The sequence below is a fragment of the Rhopilema esculentum genome, chromosome 2 (assembly GCF_057945365.1).
Source record: "Rhopilema esculentum isolate cy_ngs chromosome 2, ASM5794536v1, whole genome shotgun sequence".
Classification (NCBI taxonomy): domain Eukaryota; kingdom Metazoa; phylum Cnidaria; class Scyphozoa; order Rhizostomeae; family Rhizostomatidae; genus Rhopilema; species Rhopilema esculentum.
Window position 1 is genome coordinate 1,327,391 of NC_142816.1, and position 18,244 is coordinate 1,345,634.

At 37.0% G+C, this 18,244-nt stretch overlaps 2 protein-coding genes across 2 annotated transcripts in view; one reads left to right on the forward strand and one right to left on the reverse strand.

Moving 5' to 3' along the window:
* The first annotated feature begins 2 nt into the window (after window positions 1–2).
* On the forward strand, window positions 3–6,680 carry LOC135695348 (fatty acyl-CoA hydrolase precursor, medium chain). Its single transcript, XM_065214417.2, has 3 exons — window positions 3–336; window positions 3,886–4,136; window positions 5,262–6,680. The coding sequence occupies exons 1-3, from the start codon at window positions 225–227 to the stop codon at window positions 6,603–6,605; spliced, it is 1,707 nt and encodes a 568-aa protein (XP_065070489.2). The 5' UTR covers window positions 3–224; the 3' UTR covers window positions 6,606–6,680.
* LOC135695346 (apoptotic protease-activating factor 1) overlaps window positions 6,442–18,244 on the reverse strand; it is a 33,539-nt gene continuing 21,736 nt past the window's right edge. The window contains exons 14-22 of the mRNA XM_065214415.2: window positions 17,051–17,179; window positions 15,898–16,017; window positions 14,500–14,625; window positions 13,962–14,087; window positions 12,604–12,729; window positions 11,775–11,903; window positions 10,489–10,614; window positions 9,621–9,740; window positions 6,442–8,699 (exon numbers count right to left, since the gene is read on the reverse strand). Of these exons, the coding sequence (XP_065070487.2) occupies window positions 8,559–8,699; window positions 9,621–9,740; window positions 10,489–10,614; window positions 11,775–11,903; window positions 12,604–12,729; window positions 13,962–14,087; window positions 14,500–14,625; window positions 15,898–16,017; window positions 17,051–17,179 (1,143 nt within the window). The 3' untranslated portion in view covers window positions 6,442–8,558. The remainder of the gene's footprint in view (window positions 8,700–9,620; window positions 9,741–10,488; window positions 10,615–11,774; window positions 11,904–12,603; window positions 12,730–13,961; window positions 14,088–14,499; window positions 14,626–15,897; window positions 16,018–17,050; window positions 17,180–18,244) is intronic.

The window sequence follows — 18,244 nt, forward strand, 5'->3', positions numbered from 1 at the left end:
ATTTTCTAACAGCTGTTCTGGTTGAAAAATAAAACTGTAACTAGAGTTGTTGCGGGCGGGCCATTATTGTCACGACACGTTTTGAGATATAAATAAAGAATTGAAAGAAGAATTACTACTTCCGTTTCTAGTAATCTGTCGGCGGTTGAAACTGGTATAAAGCTGCAAACTGGCAAAGTCAGCTGATTTCTTTTTGAAGTGCATGCTAACTGGTATTGGCGTGCATGATGTATGCAGCAATGGCATTATATCGAGTTATATTCCTGGTGTTGGCATTGCATCATTCAGCCATCGAATGTACTGTAGTTAGCATCAAAGGACTCGGAAGCGTGCAAGGTAAGCCAATGTATTTAGATACAGAACATATCTAAATGTTCTCCATAGAGATATGTGTTCTCCACATAACCTCTATTCAGATTATACATACAGGGGACAGTGGAAGCATGTTAAATATTATCTGTCAATGCTACATAATGTTGGTAGCATAAATTTTGAGATGGCCGGCGACTGCATATAAGATATTTGGGAAGGCTAGAAACTGCATCTTAGGATATTAACAACAAAGACGTAGGTAAGGAAGATCCTAGTAAATACTAATATTAGCCTTAGATGGGCAAGATTTGCTACTTGAAAACTTCATAAGCTCATAGCTATCATTTTGCTAGCAGAGTTTCAGAATAAAGGGGCTAACAAATGAATTGAATTATATAGGCCTGACGATTCTGACGATTCGTTCTGACGATTCGCACGGAAACCGCTGTACAAAGTATCATCAATAACTTTTAGTTTAAAAGGGATATTAAGTTTACTTTTGTTTTAACAACATATTTGAAGATTGTTTAAGAGGAATTTAGCATTTGGAAACTAAAAATTTCGTAAGATGTATTAGTAAAGACTTAGTAAAATTTGACAATTTTCCGACATTAATCGAAAACTGCGTGTCGAAGTATCAAAAATAACTTTTCGCAAAATCACCACAGGATCTTCAATCGAGATTTATTGGAAAGGCAACTCGATATTCTAGAGGAATTTGCACCTTTCGACTCAAACCTACAGTTTTCCAGTAAAAATATGCCCTCTGAAAAACTTGCGAAATTGAGCTTTTCAAGAAAATCGAGGGTCAGTGTATCAAAAATAGCTTTTCCCCATTGACAAAAATCAGCCGGATTTTTACATTTTTCTAGCATCCCAGCAACATTTGAGAGGAATTTTGCATCTACAAGCATATTGCCACCGAGAAAGTTGGGGAAATTTCCACTTAAAGTTTGACACTAGAACAGCCTTCTTGAAATTTGGCCATTTTTTAAGGACCGGCAAGTCGTCAGTTTTGGCCAAAAAACCGGCCGTAAACATGATTTTTTAAAGTTTGACTGTTATTTGATAACTGATCTTCAAAAAAATCGATTTTTATCTGCATTATTTGCACCCTGTCTTAAACGGGGGCGATGGGTAGAAGGAGAAAACTTTGCAATGTTTGCTTATGAAAACCACCTCATGACTTTTATCTATTATTTTCCCTTTGAAGCATTATTCGATGATTTATTAACAAATTGGTTAACATATGATCATTGTTTGTCACTTTAACTGTTATTTCAAGTACGTTTTGCAGGCAACAAAGCTTTTTCGAGATATTTCAAAAGTATGAAATTCTTGCCTTAGTTCATCTACTTCCTGTCTATGGGATCGTGCGATGCGAGGGGCTGTCTGACGATTTGAGCAAAAACCGCTCATCGGTGTATCAAAAAAAAACTTTTCTCTAACTCATCACACGATCTTCAATCGACATTCATTGGAAAGACAACTCTATATTCTAGAGGAATTGATGATACTTTGTACAGCGGTTCCCATGCGAATCGTCAGAGCGAATCGTCAGAATCGTCAGGCCTATATAATTCAATGAATTAAATTCATTTTAGGCTTTATGTTTTCGATAAGCAGTGGCGTGTTGGACTGGCAAGGGATGCTGGGATGCTTTCGCATCCTGGACTTTTCCCAGACTCATTCTTCTACATATACTCATAGGCCCCCTTCCTTGGAAAAATGATACAGAGCACTTGCTGACCCTCGTTTTTAAGCAGGGTTGCAATAGAAGTTTTTTTTCGGGAAGGAGGGGGTGGCTATAATATTCTGCGCCCAGCTACTGTTTTTAAGGCGAGCGAGTTGAACTGTTGCTTTCTACTGTTGCACGTGATCATCATAACCATCAAAACTATCATCATCATGTTATTATCAAAAGATGATAAAATATACAAATAGTTTATTAAACTAATTAAATCTATTTAAAAATACAACCAAAAAATAATTTACAAATTAAACAATTGCACCATTCGCAATTCCACTTTGCCATCCCCTTTTTGAAATTTTTCAGGGTGCCATCCATCATCTAGAGTTTTCCGTAGGAGGCTGCCTCCAAACGTGAGAGAATTTAGTCCATATTTAAAGGCTTCGGACCACTACCTTATAACAACCTTTCCAGGATAAAAAAGTTGCAGGACTCAGTAGAAAAAGCTCGACAAAGTGCACTGCATTTGGCATTAGTTCCTGTTTATATCATTAAACCGAGGGTTGATGTTCTTAAAAGTATGTTCTTATGGAAAAAAGGTGCATGTTTCATATAAAAGATGAACCGTTAATATTTGCAGCAAGCATATCAGAGTAGATAATTAAGAAATTTCACCTGATGGGGGTTTGATGGCATTTTTCAGTAAGAAAAAGGGCATTTTTCTTACTGATGCAACTAAGGGCAAAACAAAGGACGAATATTCAAGGGTCGAATCGTCCACAATGGGCGATGTTTCAAATTAGCAGCAAAAAAGTAGCTTATTAGCAGCGGCATAACATGTCCATGGCGTCTCTGCAGATCTTGGAGCAATTAAAAAAACATCTCTGTGGAAATAGAGGCACCTGTTCAAATAGAAGATTTTCTGAAAACGCGGTCATTTCACGTAAAAGTTCAATATTTATGGTGGTTTTTCAAAAGGCTCAAACCTGACTTCATAGTCGACAAATAGAATGAACATCTTCTGTTTGCGTTCACGAAGGCTATGCTTATCTAAGCAAAACAGCATATTTACTTTTTATTTCAACAGGACAGTATACAAGTTTATCTACAATGTAGCCCATTTTCTGTGGCTATCGCTTTGAAGTTAGATTAAACTTTTTCCCTGGTGTTGTCGTGGCATCAAAGATAATGGTCTTAAACCAACATGATAGTTTACCAATTTGCGAAAGATCCCCCAACCCCCCCCCCCCCCCCCTCCACGTTCAAAATTTGCTCCGGCGTTCTTGTACAATGGTGTAAGCTCAAAAATGGTTCTAGCTCGACTGCATCGATAGCCAACACATTTCTTGATCTTTTTTATCAATTTCCGGACAACAATGTTGATTGTTTGTTGCAATATTTCCGGCGTTGTTCGGCGTTTATTCGAGACCGGCGTTTATTCAAAGTCCGCCGTTAAATTGAGTAAAAACGATATGCTGAAAATTTATTTTCTTTACATTGTGGCTGGAACATGGAAGAAACCCCATGTTGATACTAAATTGTCCCCTTCTTTCCGGCCTTCTCAGGCCAATTTCTCTTCTCAGGCCAATTTCTCTTCTCAGGCCAATTTCTCTTCTCAGGCCAATTTCTCTTCTCAGGTCCATTTATCTTCTCCTTTCTGGCCTTTTTCGTAAATCCCATATACTCAATCATCAGAACAACATTTCTTTGCCTAATCTCTATATATCTCCTATATATCACTTATATTCAGCCACCCTGTCGTTACTTTACTTATCTAGCCTGCAGGCTATACTTATCCTACCTACCATAACCTACCATCTAACCATTTTAGATTTTCGATTTTCGAATTAAAACTGTCTAATTCGTTGCCAAACTTTTCTTAGGTACAACAAGAAACCTAAGTGGTAGCCTTGTCGATACTTTTTGGGGTGTGCCTTTTGGCAAGCCACCCCTGGGAAACTTGAGATTTGCGCCACCAGAAAAAGTAGAACCATGGACGAAAGTGATCAATGGAACTAAAGTCACCTGTCTCCAATATGATGTCACTACACGGAAGGTTAAAGGAGGAGAAGATTGCTTGTACCTAAACATTTTTAGAAAAAGAACTGCAACAGCTAGAAAAATGGATGTAATGGTAAGTGTGTTTCTGCTTTCGTATATACCTTTATTTAGACCAGACACCCAGTCAGATCAAATAATGACGGAAACAATGATGGTGGCGCAGAACAATTCCATAGAATGTTGATAATTAGTTATAAACAACAATTTTGACTCAAAAATAGATAAACACCTGAGTTAAAAGGTGTGGAAAATAAAAATTGTGCATTTGGAACAAGCAAAAACGGTTGCTGTAAAGCATCGTTTTTATAATGGAATTCCTAATTTAATGAGACCCCTAGACCTGGAGGCCCTAAGACAATTCCTCCTTGACCCCCATTTTCTGCGGCCTTCCCTTTACTCTACGTGTTTGATCTTTAGAAGGTATTAAGATTATACTTCGGTCTTTTTCTATATGCGGCGAAATCTTGAATCTGTCATTTGATGGGAATATTCTGAATCCCCAATTTTATCTTAATGTGTAAAATAAAAACTGCTTACAATTAACCGCGGGGAAGGAGCGAGCGCGTGGGTGTAAAGAGCTTTAGAAACATGACTTTTACTATTCTTACAAGCAAGAATGCGATGAGAGTATATAGCCAGCTTGTTATTGTTTTGTTACCTAGAAAGAAATATATAACTTCTATTTCGAGTTTTTTGTGAGTTTATCGCCTTACAACATTCTAAGTTCGCGATAATGATACTATTTTGGCACGATTTTGGGCCATGCCTTGAAAATCAAGTATGAGACAGAAAAAGTCATTAATTATAATTCATTCATAGTATTAAACAACTAGCTTTCTATCTCTTGTTTTTGGTTTGTTACAGTATTTGTGAAATGACAAGATGGGCAATCTACGAATACCGTACGATTGCGCACCGTTCCAAATTTGGAATTCCATTATAAAAACGATGCTTTACAGCAAATCTTTGAGAGCTTTTAAGCAATAAAGAGAGTGGCGCTCCAAGAAACCATTTTTTAAAACAATTTATTACGCTTTGGTTGTGCTTTATTTGATAAAAATTTGCAAACTTAAAACAATTTTTGCACTTAGCCCTTCCGCAGTTCATTCCCCCTTAGCCCTTCTGCAGTTCATTTAGTTTTTACCGACTTAACTTTTGACGGCTTTTGCTCTAATTGAAATTGGTTTTTCTTTACAAGGTTTTCATTCATGGTGGGAGCTATACAGGTGGCGCAGGCCATCAGTATAATGGAGAGGCGTTGGCAGCTCTACATGATGTTGTGGTTGTCACAATTAATTACCGTCTTGGTATTCTTGGGTTCTACAGCATTCCCGACACTGAATTAACCGGCAACTACGGCCTGCAGGACCAGATTCTTGCCTTAAAGTGGGTCAAGGAACACATTTCAGACTTTGGGGGCGATCCAAGCAAAGTGACAATATTTGGCGAAAGTGCTGGAGCTGGCTGTGTGTCATTGTTGTTGCTCTCACCGATGACTAAAGGGTTGTTTACTCGTGCCATTGCAGAAAGTGGGTCTGCCTTGAATATATGGGCTGTATATGAGAAGCAGAACAACACCATGGCGTATAACTTTGCTCAACGTTCGGGGTGTAATAGAACAAGCACTGCAAAATGTCTGCGTAGCAAATCTGCACTTTACTTGTTATTCAAGCAAATCACATCAAAAAGTTATCCGCTAATTTCCCCTACTGTCGATGGCAAAGTGATAACAGTGTTTCCTTTTCAAGAAAGTATAATGGGCAAGTTGCCCGTTCCTGACGTGGAACTTATGATAGGTTTTAACAAAGATGAAGGAACGATGTTCATTCCATCTATTGAATGGACTAAGCTTTCATATCACCAAACAGTTAAAGAAACCTTACAACTGCGTTACAAAGAAGACACAGCAATGGCAACCGAAGTTGCATCCTTTGAGTATAATAGGTTTACTAAACCTGAGAATCTTAGTCTCCAGTTGTCATGCAAGGAATTTATTGGCGATATTTATTTTAGAGAGGGGATCATAAGATTGGCTGGCGACTGGGCAAAAGCAGGAAAACGTGTCTTCCTCTATTATTTCACATTCTTGCCAGAGAACCTTAAAAATCCTTCACTGGGTGTTTCCCATGCCATAGAGCTGGGTTTTGTATTCGGTAGACCGGTTCTAGGTGCATCGGATTGGTTTGTATCAAACTATACAAAAACGGACAAGAACAAAAGTCTAAAATTGATGAAAATGTGGACCGATTTTGCAAAGAACGGTGTTGCTGATAGCAAGTGGCCATTGTATAACCTGACTGACAAGAAGTACCTCGAGATAAACATAAATGACACCGTTCAACAGGACTTCAGCCCGAAAAGAATGACATTTTGGCACAACACGCTACCGAACGTACTGGCATTGGCGAAAGCGAATACAAAGCAACCAACAGCCACTCCCCAGATATGTACAACACAGAAGACGGCGTCAAGTGCACCAGGGAAAGTGGGCTTTACTTACACGCTTGTTACTATGCTTCTACTTGCATTTTTTGGTCTGTAATGAAATACGAAATGCACCAAAAAAGCTTTATTTCAAATGTGGTAAAGTTCCTTATTCAGAACTGATTAAACTAAAGTGGACATAGACATTTTACAATAACGTATATCTTTTGAGTTATTCTAGTTGATGTATCATACCCTATCAATATCCTGCACTTAAAAAAGCTCTCAAGAAACAGCTATCTAAGAGGTTGTCAGAGAGACAGAGAGAGAGGCTCTCTCTCTCTGTGTCTCTCTCTCTCTCTGTCTCTCTCTCTCTGTCTCTCTCTCTGTCTCTCTCTCTGTCTCTCTCTCTCTCTGACACTAACTGGATTTTGGTGCCACACCCTTCAGGTTGCTGGAGATTAATTGAATACCCATTTTCAAAATTCAGTTTTTGACTTTAGGGTTAAGAAGTTAAAAAATAAAGTAAAATCTGGCGTTATTTTGTTGCTACTGATAGCCAAAAAATGTATTTTACCGGAAGCAAAATTTACCGAAGGACAAAGAAATATTAGGGGGGGGGGGGCGGTGGTTGTCGCATCGCGATAGATAGCACTCCTAAGGTCTAAAAGATCATTGTACTAAAAAATAGAGATCTTCTGATACTCAATGAGCAGTTATGATTAGCTAGTTATGGTGAACCGTGCATTGAAAAACTACTTCTTCTATAGAAATACTTGATAAAACCGTGCTGTTGAAGTTCGCCATAAAACCAAAAAATAAATCTTTAAGTTGTGCTATCAGAGCCATAATGAAATTTCGCAGATAAGCTAATCCATCTATCCTCACTTTTTGTATTTGTTTCTAACTAACACCCGAAGGTAGTTTTTAGAACACTGAGGAAATTTGCTTATGGAGCAGTGTCCTGGTCCTTCCTCTCGATATGACCTCACCTCGTGAGTCCTACGTCTGGAAAGGTAGAGAGCTGGGGACTCCCCTCACTCTAAGAGTTTGGTGTTGTCAGTGACTCAGACTCTAGACCCTTCGATCTGTAGTCAGCGCCCCTAACAACAGAGCTATTCTCCCAAACGGTGGACACTCACCTTCTACTGCTATTGGCGTGTTTCGCTTGATACGTTCGGTTCATTTGTTCAAGGACTTTAAACGCAATGCAGAAACATTTACTTATTGTACATTCATGGCAGAAACAATGCAATTATTTTACGATCTATCTATCAAAATATTTTTACTAAGTCATTGTTGATATTAAACGATTGCATTTGAGTTTTAGCATAAAAGAATCGAAAATTTTTTTCTCAATTTCACAATATTTAGGTTATTTTCATATTACTGTACAACATTCCAAACTTTTTATTAGAGAGGTTAATGGTACGAACTATATAACCAAGTCAACCCTATTTTCGTTCGTTCCTTGAATAAACTTTTAGTCATACTGACAATTGTTCCAAAAAATACTCCATAATAAAACATGTCTAAAGTATATCGAGGCGTCGTATCAAAACTTTGTCGAAAAAGATTTGCGAGATACGCGAAAGTGATTAGCTTTTGACTAGTGGTGTCGTGTTATCAAAATAACAAGGGGGACTCTTGCACAAAATGTTGTGAAAAACAATGGCAAAAGTAGAAGATGCCACTTTTCGGCATTAACAAGGGGGGCTCAGCTTCTGATGACTAAGAATCACAAAACGTGTCACAAAAACTAAGAATCAGATATTAACTCGTGAGCAATACCTAGAAAGACAACTTGTGAGCAATACCTAGAGAGTGAGCTAAATAAAAGGAAAATAACCAATTAGCCTAAAATCACAGCAAGATTTGTTCAGCATTAATTAGATTGATTAAGAGGTTCAAAACTTCAAAGGCTGGGAAATATTGAGCAAAATACAAGAAAACATAGGCCACCCTTTCAAAAATGCTCTGTCGTCTCTGATTAAACATTTTTGGTAGCAGACAGTATTGTTTTAAAGATAAAAATTGCTTTGCAAATCCATGTATACTGCTCCAGCTCAAATTAAATAGCACCTAAGATGTACATTTGTCCGGTATCATCTATAGTAATGAATTTTTTAAAGTCATTTGACACTTCTATAAGTCGTAGGTAGTTCCCTCTGACTAAGAACGTTTGAAGAAGCGTGCCATCTCTTTTCCACCACTAGAAATTAAAGATAAAATCCTGTTTAATATCAACTAATTTATTACAAAGAATGCTAGAAAAAACAATAGTTTTATCGGTTAAAAAGTTAAATCGATAAAATTCCCGTTATTTGTTCTTCTTAGGTTTTGTATAAAAAAGTTGGGGAGTGGGTGGTGTCTTTTACCGCTGACATTTACCGCTAATCTTACCGCGAAAGTACAAATAAGGATTTCACCTCTCTTGGCTTAAAGCTTGGATCGAAATATCAAAAGTATTATGGAAGATCACTTTGCTCTACCAGTTCTAACGAAAAAAAAAATATAAAGAGCTCAAAAAACCCAAAATAAAACGCGACTCCCGGGAAGATCGGACGTCTGCTTGAATTCAATCATAGGCTTAATCTAATTTTTAAATTTTTCAAAGTATACCAAGTTCCGTGTCAAATGATTTAGGACCCACCTATAATGATGCCCGATCATAACTTATTGATTATCCCGGTGTCGTGTAAACGGGATCTTACTTTACCCAAGCCGAGGCATAAAATCTAGGCTGGCTCCGAAAAAAATTACCACAGTGGGTCTCATCACACAGCAAAGGCACGGCGCTTGATTTGCCAAGAAGCTTACTCATTTCATTACATATAACCAAACAAATACTTCATGTAAGTTATAGAAAGTCGCCTTAATTAGGCAGTAAAACTTGCTAGAAATAACGATAGGCATATGCTTCTTTGCCATATACTTACTATTTGTGGAAAGCAGATATTATACATTTATATCCCCATCAAAAGTACCATTAAACGTCGCAATTTCTCAAGGGGAAAAATCCCATTGCCTATCCGGAGAGAAATAGATTAATGCTAGAAGTAGCCAGAATTGTCTGTCGTTTGCGCCGACATACACTGTTTGTAGTTTTGTAGAGGCAACAATTTCTCCCTACCTTGATATCACTGCTTACTGAAACAAACGAGTCGCCACTGGATGAAAATTGTACATCTGTCACCCAAACCTTATGTCCTTCACATGTTGCTAGATTTTGTCCTGAACGTGTATCCCAAATCTATTGAACGAAAAGATACGACAAAAGATAAGCGAGATGCATCAATGGGTGTTAAGCATCTCCTAATTACCCCCGAGAACTAAAAGCAACATAACTCTTTATTAACGTATGCTTAGAGAACTGCTACCCAAGGTTAAGTACAAACGAATGCGAAATTGTATATACAGAGGCTTGATCGGCTTTTAGTTCGATGCGGCAAGTGATGCTCAAGCTTCTAAACTTTATCTATGCCTTGACTTGACAATTGTGTCAAAACAATTCCAACAGAGCTCAGTATTTACGTTACATGTAGATTCAAAATGAGGTTAAAAGAGCAAACTCACAAAGTTGATCTTTGGTGTTAGCATAAGAAAACCTTAGTATGAATGATCAGGTATCACACCCCATACCCCACAAGCTTCCTATGGTAACTGACAAAATTCAGAAGCCAGCTATAAACATTTTCCCTTTGCTTCAGGTTAAAATTGGCGCCGATCAGTTGCTATGGAAGTGTATCTCCTACTCCCGTGGAAATTCAGGAGGAGGGAGAAAGAGGCAGTAGAGTCCTAAAGTGTGGCGCCATAAAACATATTTTTAGAATCTTTGACTTTTGACCGCTATAAGCTAAAAAAACCTAAATAAAATACCTTAGAATATGGAAAGTCTGTTAAATATCTTAATAATTGGTTGAGATATGGCCAATGAAAGATTTGAAGTTTGCAAAATACAAAATCAAGCTATTGCATAACAAGAAATTAAACATTCATACCTTGATGGTACTGTCATCAGAGCCAGTAACTACCAAAGTATTATCAGGTGAAAAAGAGGCACATCTCACACAGTCAGAATGTCCTGTTAAGGTATGCAAAAGTTTCCCTGTTTCCGCATTCCAAAGCTGAAGAAAAGAAGATTGAATGATTCAAGACTAGAAGCAGCCAGTTAGACTTTTTACAATTATCTGACTCAAATCATTGCCAGGTCTTCAAAAATCTTTTAGATTTAAAACGTCTTTCAACATGCAAGTTCTTACACTATGCAAACAAATTTGAAGAGAAATAAACACAACTTTGGATGGAACATAAACGTTCCCAAAGTCTATTTTTTGTTAACTCTGTAAGGCATTCGTACTACTGCGAGGGCACATATAAACTGCGAAGGAGAAATCTGTAAGGCATTCGGACTCCTCCGCAGTTTAGATGTGCCCATTCGAAGTACGAATGCCTTACGGAGTTAATAAAAAATAGTCTTTGGTAAAGTCTAGATTGAACATAATAAATGTCACTAGATTAACCTAAAAGTTTTCACAATAGAACAAATTTAATAAACCATGGGCATGAGTGCCAAATAAAGTACCATTACACAACTCAGTTGTCATAAGGTTGACCTAAATCCTTCACTGCTACAAGGTGTAAATTGAACAACAATGCACCAAATATAGGCCCAATTTATCCATATGACATAAAGTTGACGCATAATGTATAAAAAATAAACCTAATTCACAGAAAGTTCACCGTGGAGCTATTTTATAGCGTAAAGTCAAAAATGGATAATAGTTTTTTTCAATTTATGAGGAATTTTTATTGTGCCTTTGAACTTAAGGGGAAACCATACCATTTCGCCTCCTTGTACCCAACATCCTTACAAACAATGCCCTTTAAATTACAAATCAAGAGTTCTCTAAACAAGTGTGATCTATAAGGTCAGATAAATTCAGACCTTATTGTGACTATCGAGCAAAATACATCTATTAGGGGCGCTGCAATGAAATCGTAACTAAGCCAAAAGGTATACTCCCTTTCTATCCTTTTTTATACAGGCATAAATCATATGAATAGTCTCAACTAATCAAGTATAAAAATAAAAACTAATTACTAGCAACGAAGCACTTGTGGGGGGGGGGGGGGCACTTTGCACGATAGCTCAGGCCAGTTCTTGTCAAGTGTTCCAAGCCTAAATTCATATTTATATTTTCTTGATTGTATATGATTACATTATGCAATGAAGGCCTTTATACTTGAATTGAATCCATTTCAGTTGAATGGTACAGAGTGGTACCTTGCCTGTGGACCCAGCTGAGGTTGACACAATCATCTTATCATCAGGTGAAACTGAACAGGATAGGACTGTGTTATTATCATTATGATGACATGTAAATAAGCAGCTGCCTTTGTCCAAATCCCAAACCTGTAGAAACGAGATGATCAATTTTGAAAAGAGGTGAAATCTTGAAGAATAATTCAGTAATAGAAAGCAAACACGCACTAAATTAAAAACTAAACTAAAATGTCGAGACTCGGTGAAGGCTTGTCCATCTTTGCCACAAAAGGCATACCTAACTTGCACAATTACTTTGATTTTAAACAAAGTAATGAACTGAAAAATGACAAAGGGCCAAGAAGGCAGGAAGAAAATTGAAGGCTTAATAGCATTGATAAATCAAATAATTCTTATCCTCTTTGGTCGGATTGATCTTACTTTTATATCTTTGTCATTATAACATTTTTAGACATGAAATATAGAAGGTGGGTCACCAAAAAAGGTGAAGTAGAGGAAGAAAATGTGTTGGCTTTATCGAGATTTGTCCTGGGATGAGTGAGCTTATTCAGAGAAAAAAATCTGAAAGCATCTATCCTTCTAGGCCTTTGCTAAAAAAATTAACAGAAAAACAAATATAGGAGAGCTGTAAACGATTAAATATGGAAGAAGACGGATTTAAGATGCAAATCGGCGTTTTATGTCTAATGCGATTACCAGGCAATTAAACAGTTCATAAACATAGATTTACCTTTAAAAAGAGGATTACTAAACTCTGGGATTTTATTTCCCAAAATAGGATGCCATAACACTGGTTGGTTTGTGAAAAAATGAGAAATAGAAGTATTACCTTAACTGTGCCATCATATGACGATGTTGCGAAATGGCGTTGGTGGTGATAGAAAACGCACTTTGTGACTTCACCAGTGTGCCCGTGGCACTCTACAGCAAGATCTGGATCTTCGAAGCTCCAAACCTATGGTTAATAATGATATTTTAAAGCGATGTTATCAAGAAATACAAACGCTTAACTGACAAGAAGGCGGTCGTATTTTGTTTTGTGAATTTTTACATTTGCATTTATACCTTTTTGCACTCTTTTTTTTTATAAAAACAATTTCATAAGAACACAAGCCTAAAAATTTTGGTCAAAAGTTAAGAACAAATTAAGAACAAGCTGAGGCTGTGCTACTGTAAAATGTTACTTGGAACAAAATTTCATCTCAAAAACGACAGTTTTTTGCCTTCTAGGGGTGCTTTTTCGGTGAATTTTCAAAGTTGTCTCACTCAATTTGTTGAGAACAAATCAAGAACAAGCTGAAGCTGTGCTACTGTCAAATGTTACTTGGAACAAAATTTCATCTAAAAAACGACAGCTTTTTGCCTTCTAGGGGTGCTTTTTCGGTGAATTTTTAAAGTTGTCTCACTCACTTTGTTGGCAAACAAGGCCTGAACGCCTACCTAGAGCACTGCCTACACCCTAATAATTAGAAGCGACGCCTATTGAGCAGCGTCCTGGCCCTCCCTCTCGATGTGACCACACTTCAAGATTCCTACGCCTGGAATTACAGAGAGACGGTGACTCTCCTCACGCTTGGTAAAAGATTGGTTATGGCTTGGAGTGGAGCCTCAGACCCTGGGATCTGAAATCGACTACCCTAGCCGCCGAGCCACCCTCGGGCCTATAAATAAATATCATTTTCTTACCAGTGAAAGTACTATTATACGGTTCTTTCAACGATATGACATGAAATGTTACGACATGATACGGGATGGTATAATAAGACATGAAATAATACAAAGCACAAGTAGTACGGCTTTTTGTTGTAGGATAGAAGAAAAAATACAAAATATATGGTATTTTAATCGTAAAAACCTAAGCAGTTAGTCAAAAATTAAAAAAAAATAAAATAAAAGGCTATATATATGAGATACGAAAAGTAGTAAGGTCCATTAAGGGAAATTCTTACACTCCTTGATGCTAGAAAATCAAAATAGAAGCTAAGTAGAACATTCTGACAATATAATGAAAAGTTCTATTATTCTAAATTATATGAGAAAGGCAGTGCACTTCTTGCTAAAAAACCTAAGATGGTCGATGACTGGAATATTTTGAATCTTGTAGGGAATAAGGTCTCTTTTTATTGTCAGCTCAATTTAACTGCGGAAATAAAAAACATATAGAGAAATCTAAAGGGGAAATCATACTTTAACCGTACTGTCTCTTGAACAAGTGACAAACATTTTGCCATCAGCACTCACTGCACAGTCTGTTATAGCCGAAGACCCAGCCGTGACAGTTAAGACCACATTGCAATCCTCAGTACGGATTAACTGAACAAAATGAAAAGTAGTTGATAAAAATTAACTGTGAAGATTCAGAAAAACCAATCAAATTGGATGCCAAGGATGGTGACTACTTAATAAAACCAAAACCTTTTCAAAAAGTCCTATCCACATAATTTGGACTGGTAGACAAACTGTTTCCTCAGTCATTTGAAGGTAGATTGTTATCAAACAAGTTTTGCTTCAATTTGTGTGAATTGACAACAAATTCTTTAATAGGCCTTACACAACAATGGCGTCAGTTCCTTCTCGAAATATTCCTTGATGATCCATTTTCTAATCATAGCCCAGTTATAATTTAGGAACGTGATTCTTCGAGGAAGTCTACAAAGGCGAATCTAATATTTGTAAGTTATATATTAAAAATTGTTAAAACTAAACGAAAGACGTAATGGTATACCTTGATATCGCCAGTTTTAAGACCAACAATGACAACATCCCCATTGACTGCAAATTTACATGCTGTTATTTTGGCGCCCAAGGAATCACTTCTTCGGAGCAAGGTGCCGTCTGTCCCATCTATTAACTTTAGACAACAAATTCATTTAAACACCCACAATATGTTAAAAAAGCTGCAATATTTGGGCAGGGAGCAGGCAAGTAGTTACAAGTGAAAAATCATCTTATTGGTCTCATACTTTCAAGCAATTCTTTAATTGATTACCCATTTAACTTGCTTCTCAAACGTTAGGCACAAGCAAGTAATTTTTTTCTCAGCAACGTATTTGAAGGGAAAGACTACAATGATGTTTTTTATCGAAGATTCTACGAAGCTACAAGACGATATTAATACATACTTGCCAACTGAGAACTATATATCGATGTATAATTTTTCAAGTTTTTTAAATAGCAGTGAACACTTTTATAATTGACATTTCCAATCTCATTAAAAGAGCACATGACAAACAAAGAGCTCTATAGTAACCTTGAAAAAGTATAAAAAATCTGCTTAAAAAGAAACTATGAAATGATAAGATATGAAATGACAGAAAGAGAAAATGATAAGAAAATGTTGGAAACTAAACACTGGAAACTAAAGGAAGAAAAGGCCAGCTTTAATATGCACAAATCAGCTGAGAAATGATATTGGGTTGAGAAGTCAACTAACCAACTAACTGACATCTGAGGGACTAACGTTAAAACGTTTAGATGAAATTATGGGAACTCCAAATCAAAGGAGTATGAGCTTTCGCCCCTCGGGTAGTTCAGTTGCATTGTGGTCTAAACCAATCATTACTTTGCAAGATTGTATGAAGTTATTCAGCACTGTAAAGATTTAAACGGAGGTTTGAAAGGAAAATTTATCTTAACATACCATCAGTTTCTATGTTTTCATTGTTACGAAGAAAGTTATCAAACGCTCTAGCTTATTATCTTCAAGTGACGAAATTATCTGCATTTTTCATTCAAAAATACTTACTACTATCGACATATTAATAGATTTATTTAATTTAAAAGCGACAATGTTTCATCATAAATAGCCATGATTTTGATATCTATTCATGCACTGACTTTGTATCGCTTTAACGAAATCACAACAAAAAAACATAAAAAGAGTAGCTTGTTGTTCACTGGCCTAAATTGTTCTTAGCAGAATGTAAACAAATTTATTACACGCATATATTGCAATTACTTCTACTAGAACAACTAAATAAGGGCAACTTGCTTTGCAGAGGCTTTATATACATAGGATATGATATAGATAGGATGTATATGATTTTATCACATATTTTGATCGTGTATGAATTGTGTGATAATGGTAAGTCATAAAATTATCATGATTAGCTATAATTCATACCTGGAGCTCGTGGTTTGTGTTGGCAGCGGCAATTAGAGGCCTAAGCACGCCCGCGAGTTTGGAATCAAAAACCTTCCGAAGCTTCACAGGACGATCTTGAACGGGTTCCACTTTCCAAACCTGAAAAGAAGAAAATCTTTGAGATTAAAATCAAACTATATACTTAGGTGGAAATGTAAAGCAAAACATAGCAGACAAACATCTTTTTAGAGGAAAAGAAAATTAAAGCTTGTAAGCAGATATATTCCTTTATCAATAAAAATCAGTTAGAATTTGAACATGGAGCGATGTATGCAACAGTTCCGTAAGTCATCGTATTAGCCCCCGCCTTTGCAAAAGACCCCCCCTCGAATAACCCCTAACCCTAAAGTAATTTTACTGAAAAAAGCCCCACCCACGAAACAGCCACCACAGGCCGAGGTATTGCCAAAGCAGCAATGTGTTCATCCCAACATACCGTAAATCCTCGAACTAGCCCCCTGGGGGCTTATTTATTTTTGATATTTTTGAATGGTGGGCTATTCGAGGGAGGCTTATACGAGGGGGGGGGAGGGCTTATAAAATTATAGTAGACATCAAGAAGACATTATTACAGATCTCGTATATTTCAGTAGGAATTTCTCTATCAACATTTAATTGATCATTACCAAAAGTATGAATTTTTGTAGTAATTCAATGAAACGCCAAAGGCAACCTTAGATGGCGTAAATCAACAAATCGAGGGGGGCCAATAAAAGGATTTACGGCAGCAGTGGAGGTTTATTTGAGGGGGGCCTTATTGAAAATTTGTAGTTTTAGGGTGGAGGCTTAGTCGAGGGGGGAGGGGGCTCGAGAGAAAAGCGAATTCAAGGATTTTTTTTTATTTTTCAGCATAATGACCAGGCTGAAATAAAGAAAGAAAATTTATCCTGGTAGTCTTTTTGGCTGCTGCTAAAAAGCTCCCTCCCCCACTCGTATAAGCCCTCACCCAAAAATATTTTTTGTAAAATAAGCCCCCTGGGGCTCATTCAAGGACTAACAGTATTTTTTGCCTGAATGTAGAAAAGACCACAATGTTACGCGCAAATATTAATGATCTTGAATAAGGTACGCGCAAAACACTAGTCAACTTGACTCCAATTTTAAAAGATATTAGAATTGGGTTATTGCATACTTTACAAGTTTCATCTGCTGATGCAGTGACAATTCTTTTACTTGGGTGCGGAGAAAAGCACACACTATGAAGCCAGCCAGAATGTCCTCTGAAGACTCCCACGCAAACTTCAGCTTCAACAATCCACAGCTAGAAGAATATTCATAGTGAAATAAGTAAAATAACATTCTTTCATATTTCTTCAAGTGATGTGTCTGGCCTCGGAGAAACGCCTCCCTCAGCATAAGACTGCAACAAACTCCTCAATCAAATAAACTTACCCTCAAAACTAGCCTCTAAACATCGGGGAATGTAGTAGGGACACAAAATTATTTAGATAAACCTGGCAAAAAACTCAGTACAAAATGCACAGGGTCGTCTGAATAGGGTGTGCATCAGATGGAACGTATCCCCAACCTTTAAGAAAAATGCCCTTTGCCTAGGAATTGACTTGTTTGTGACATTGGGAAGAATGCTCCTACATAGTGTCATTCCTATTTATGCCCCGGGATGTTTTCTATAAAAAGTATAAGGGATTCCGCGTTAAATATTTTCTAGGCAAAAGTAGAGACAGGGCTATTTTTGGCAATTTTGATAGCCCCCAGCCTGAGACAGCCTTTCCACTAGCCTGGGTTAAAACGAAACCGTGTTAAAACCTATCCGTTTCTAAAGTGGGTTAGTGGGAACTCGACGCAGAAACGGATAACTTTTAGCCCGCTTTTGTTTCAACCCGGGCTAGTGGAAAGGCTGCCTGAGCCTTCAGTTTCTACACTCCTGTTTTTGCCCTTCAAGTTTGAAATGCATCTAAATATACTAAAAATAATGGGGTACAATCTGGATGTTTTGATTTGGGGGAGGGGAGGGTGGCACAGTCAGAAAAAACTGGTCTATAAGCAGCTAGCAATAGGATGGCCAAAAACCTAAGGGATTTTAGTACCAGGCTCAAAAAATAAAGGAACTGTAAAATTTTCATTTTTAAAAAAGAATCAAAGAATCTTTGTTTTGATAATTTTTTTGGAAAAGATGGCATACTTAACATTTTTATCTTTATACGGTTTTTCGCTACGATCTGCGTTTATATTCTTCCAAAATCTGTCATCTTCAAAACAATAAGTAAATTTTAGGTCTCGAAAATAATAAACCAACTAAGAAACTTTTGTACAAAAACTTTTTGACCTTTTCTACCAACTAAGTACCAAAACGTCAAAACTTGGA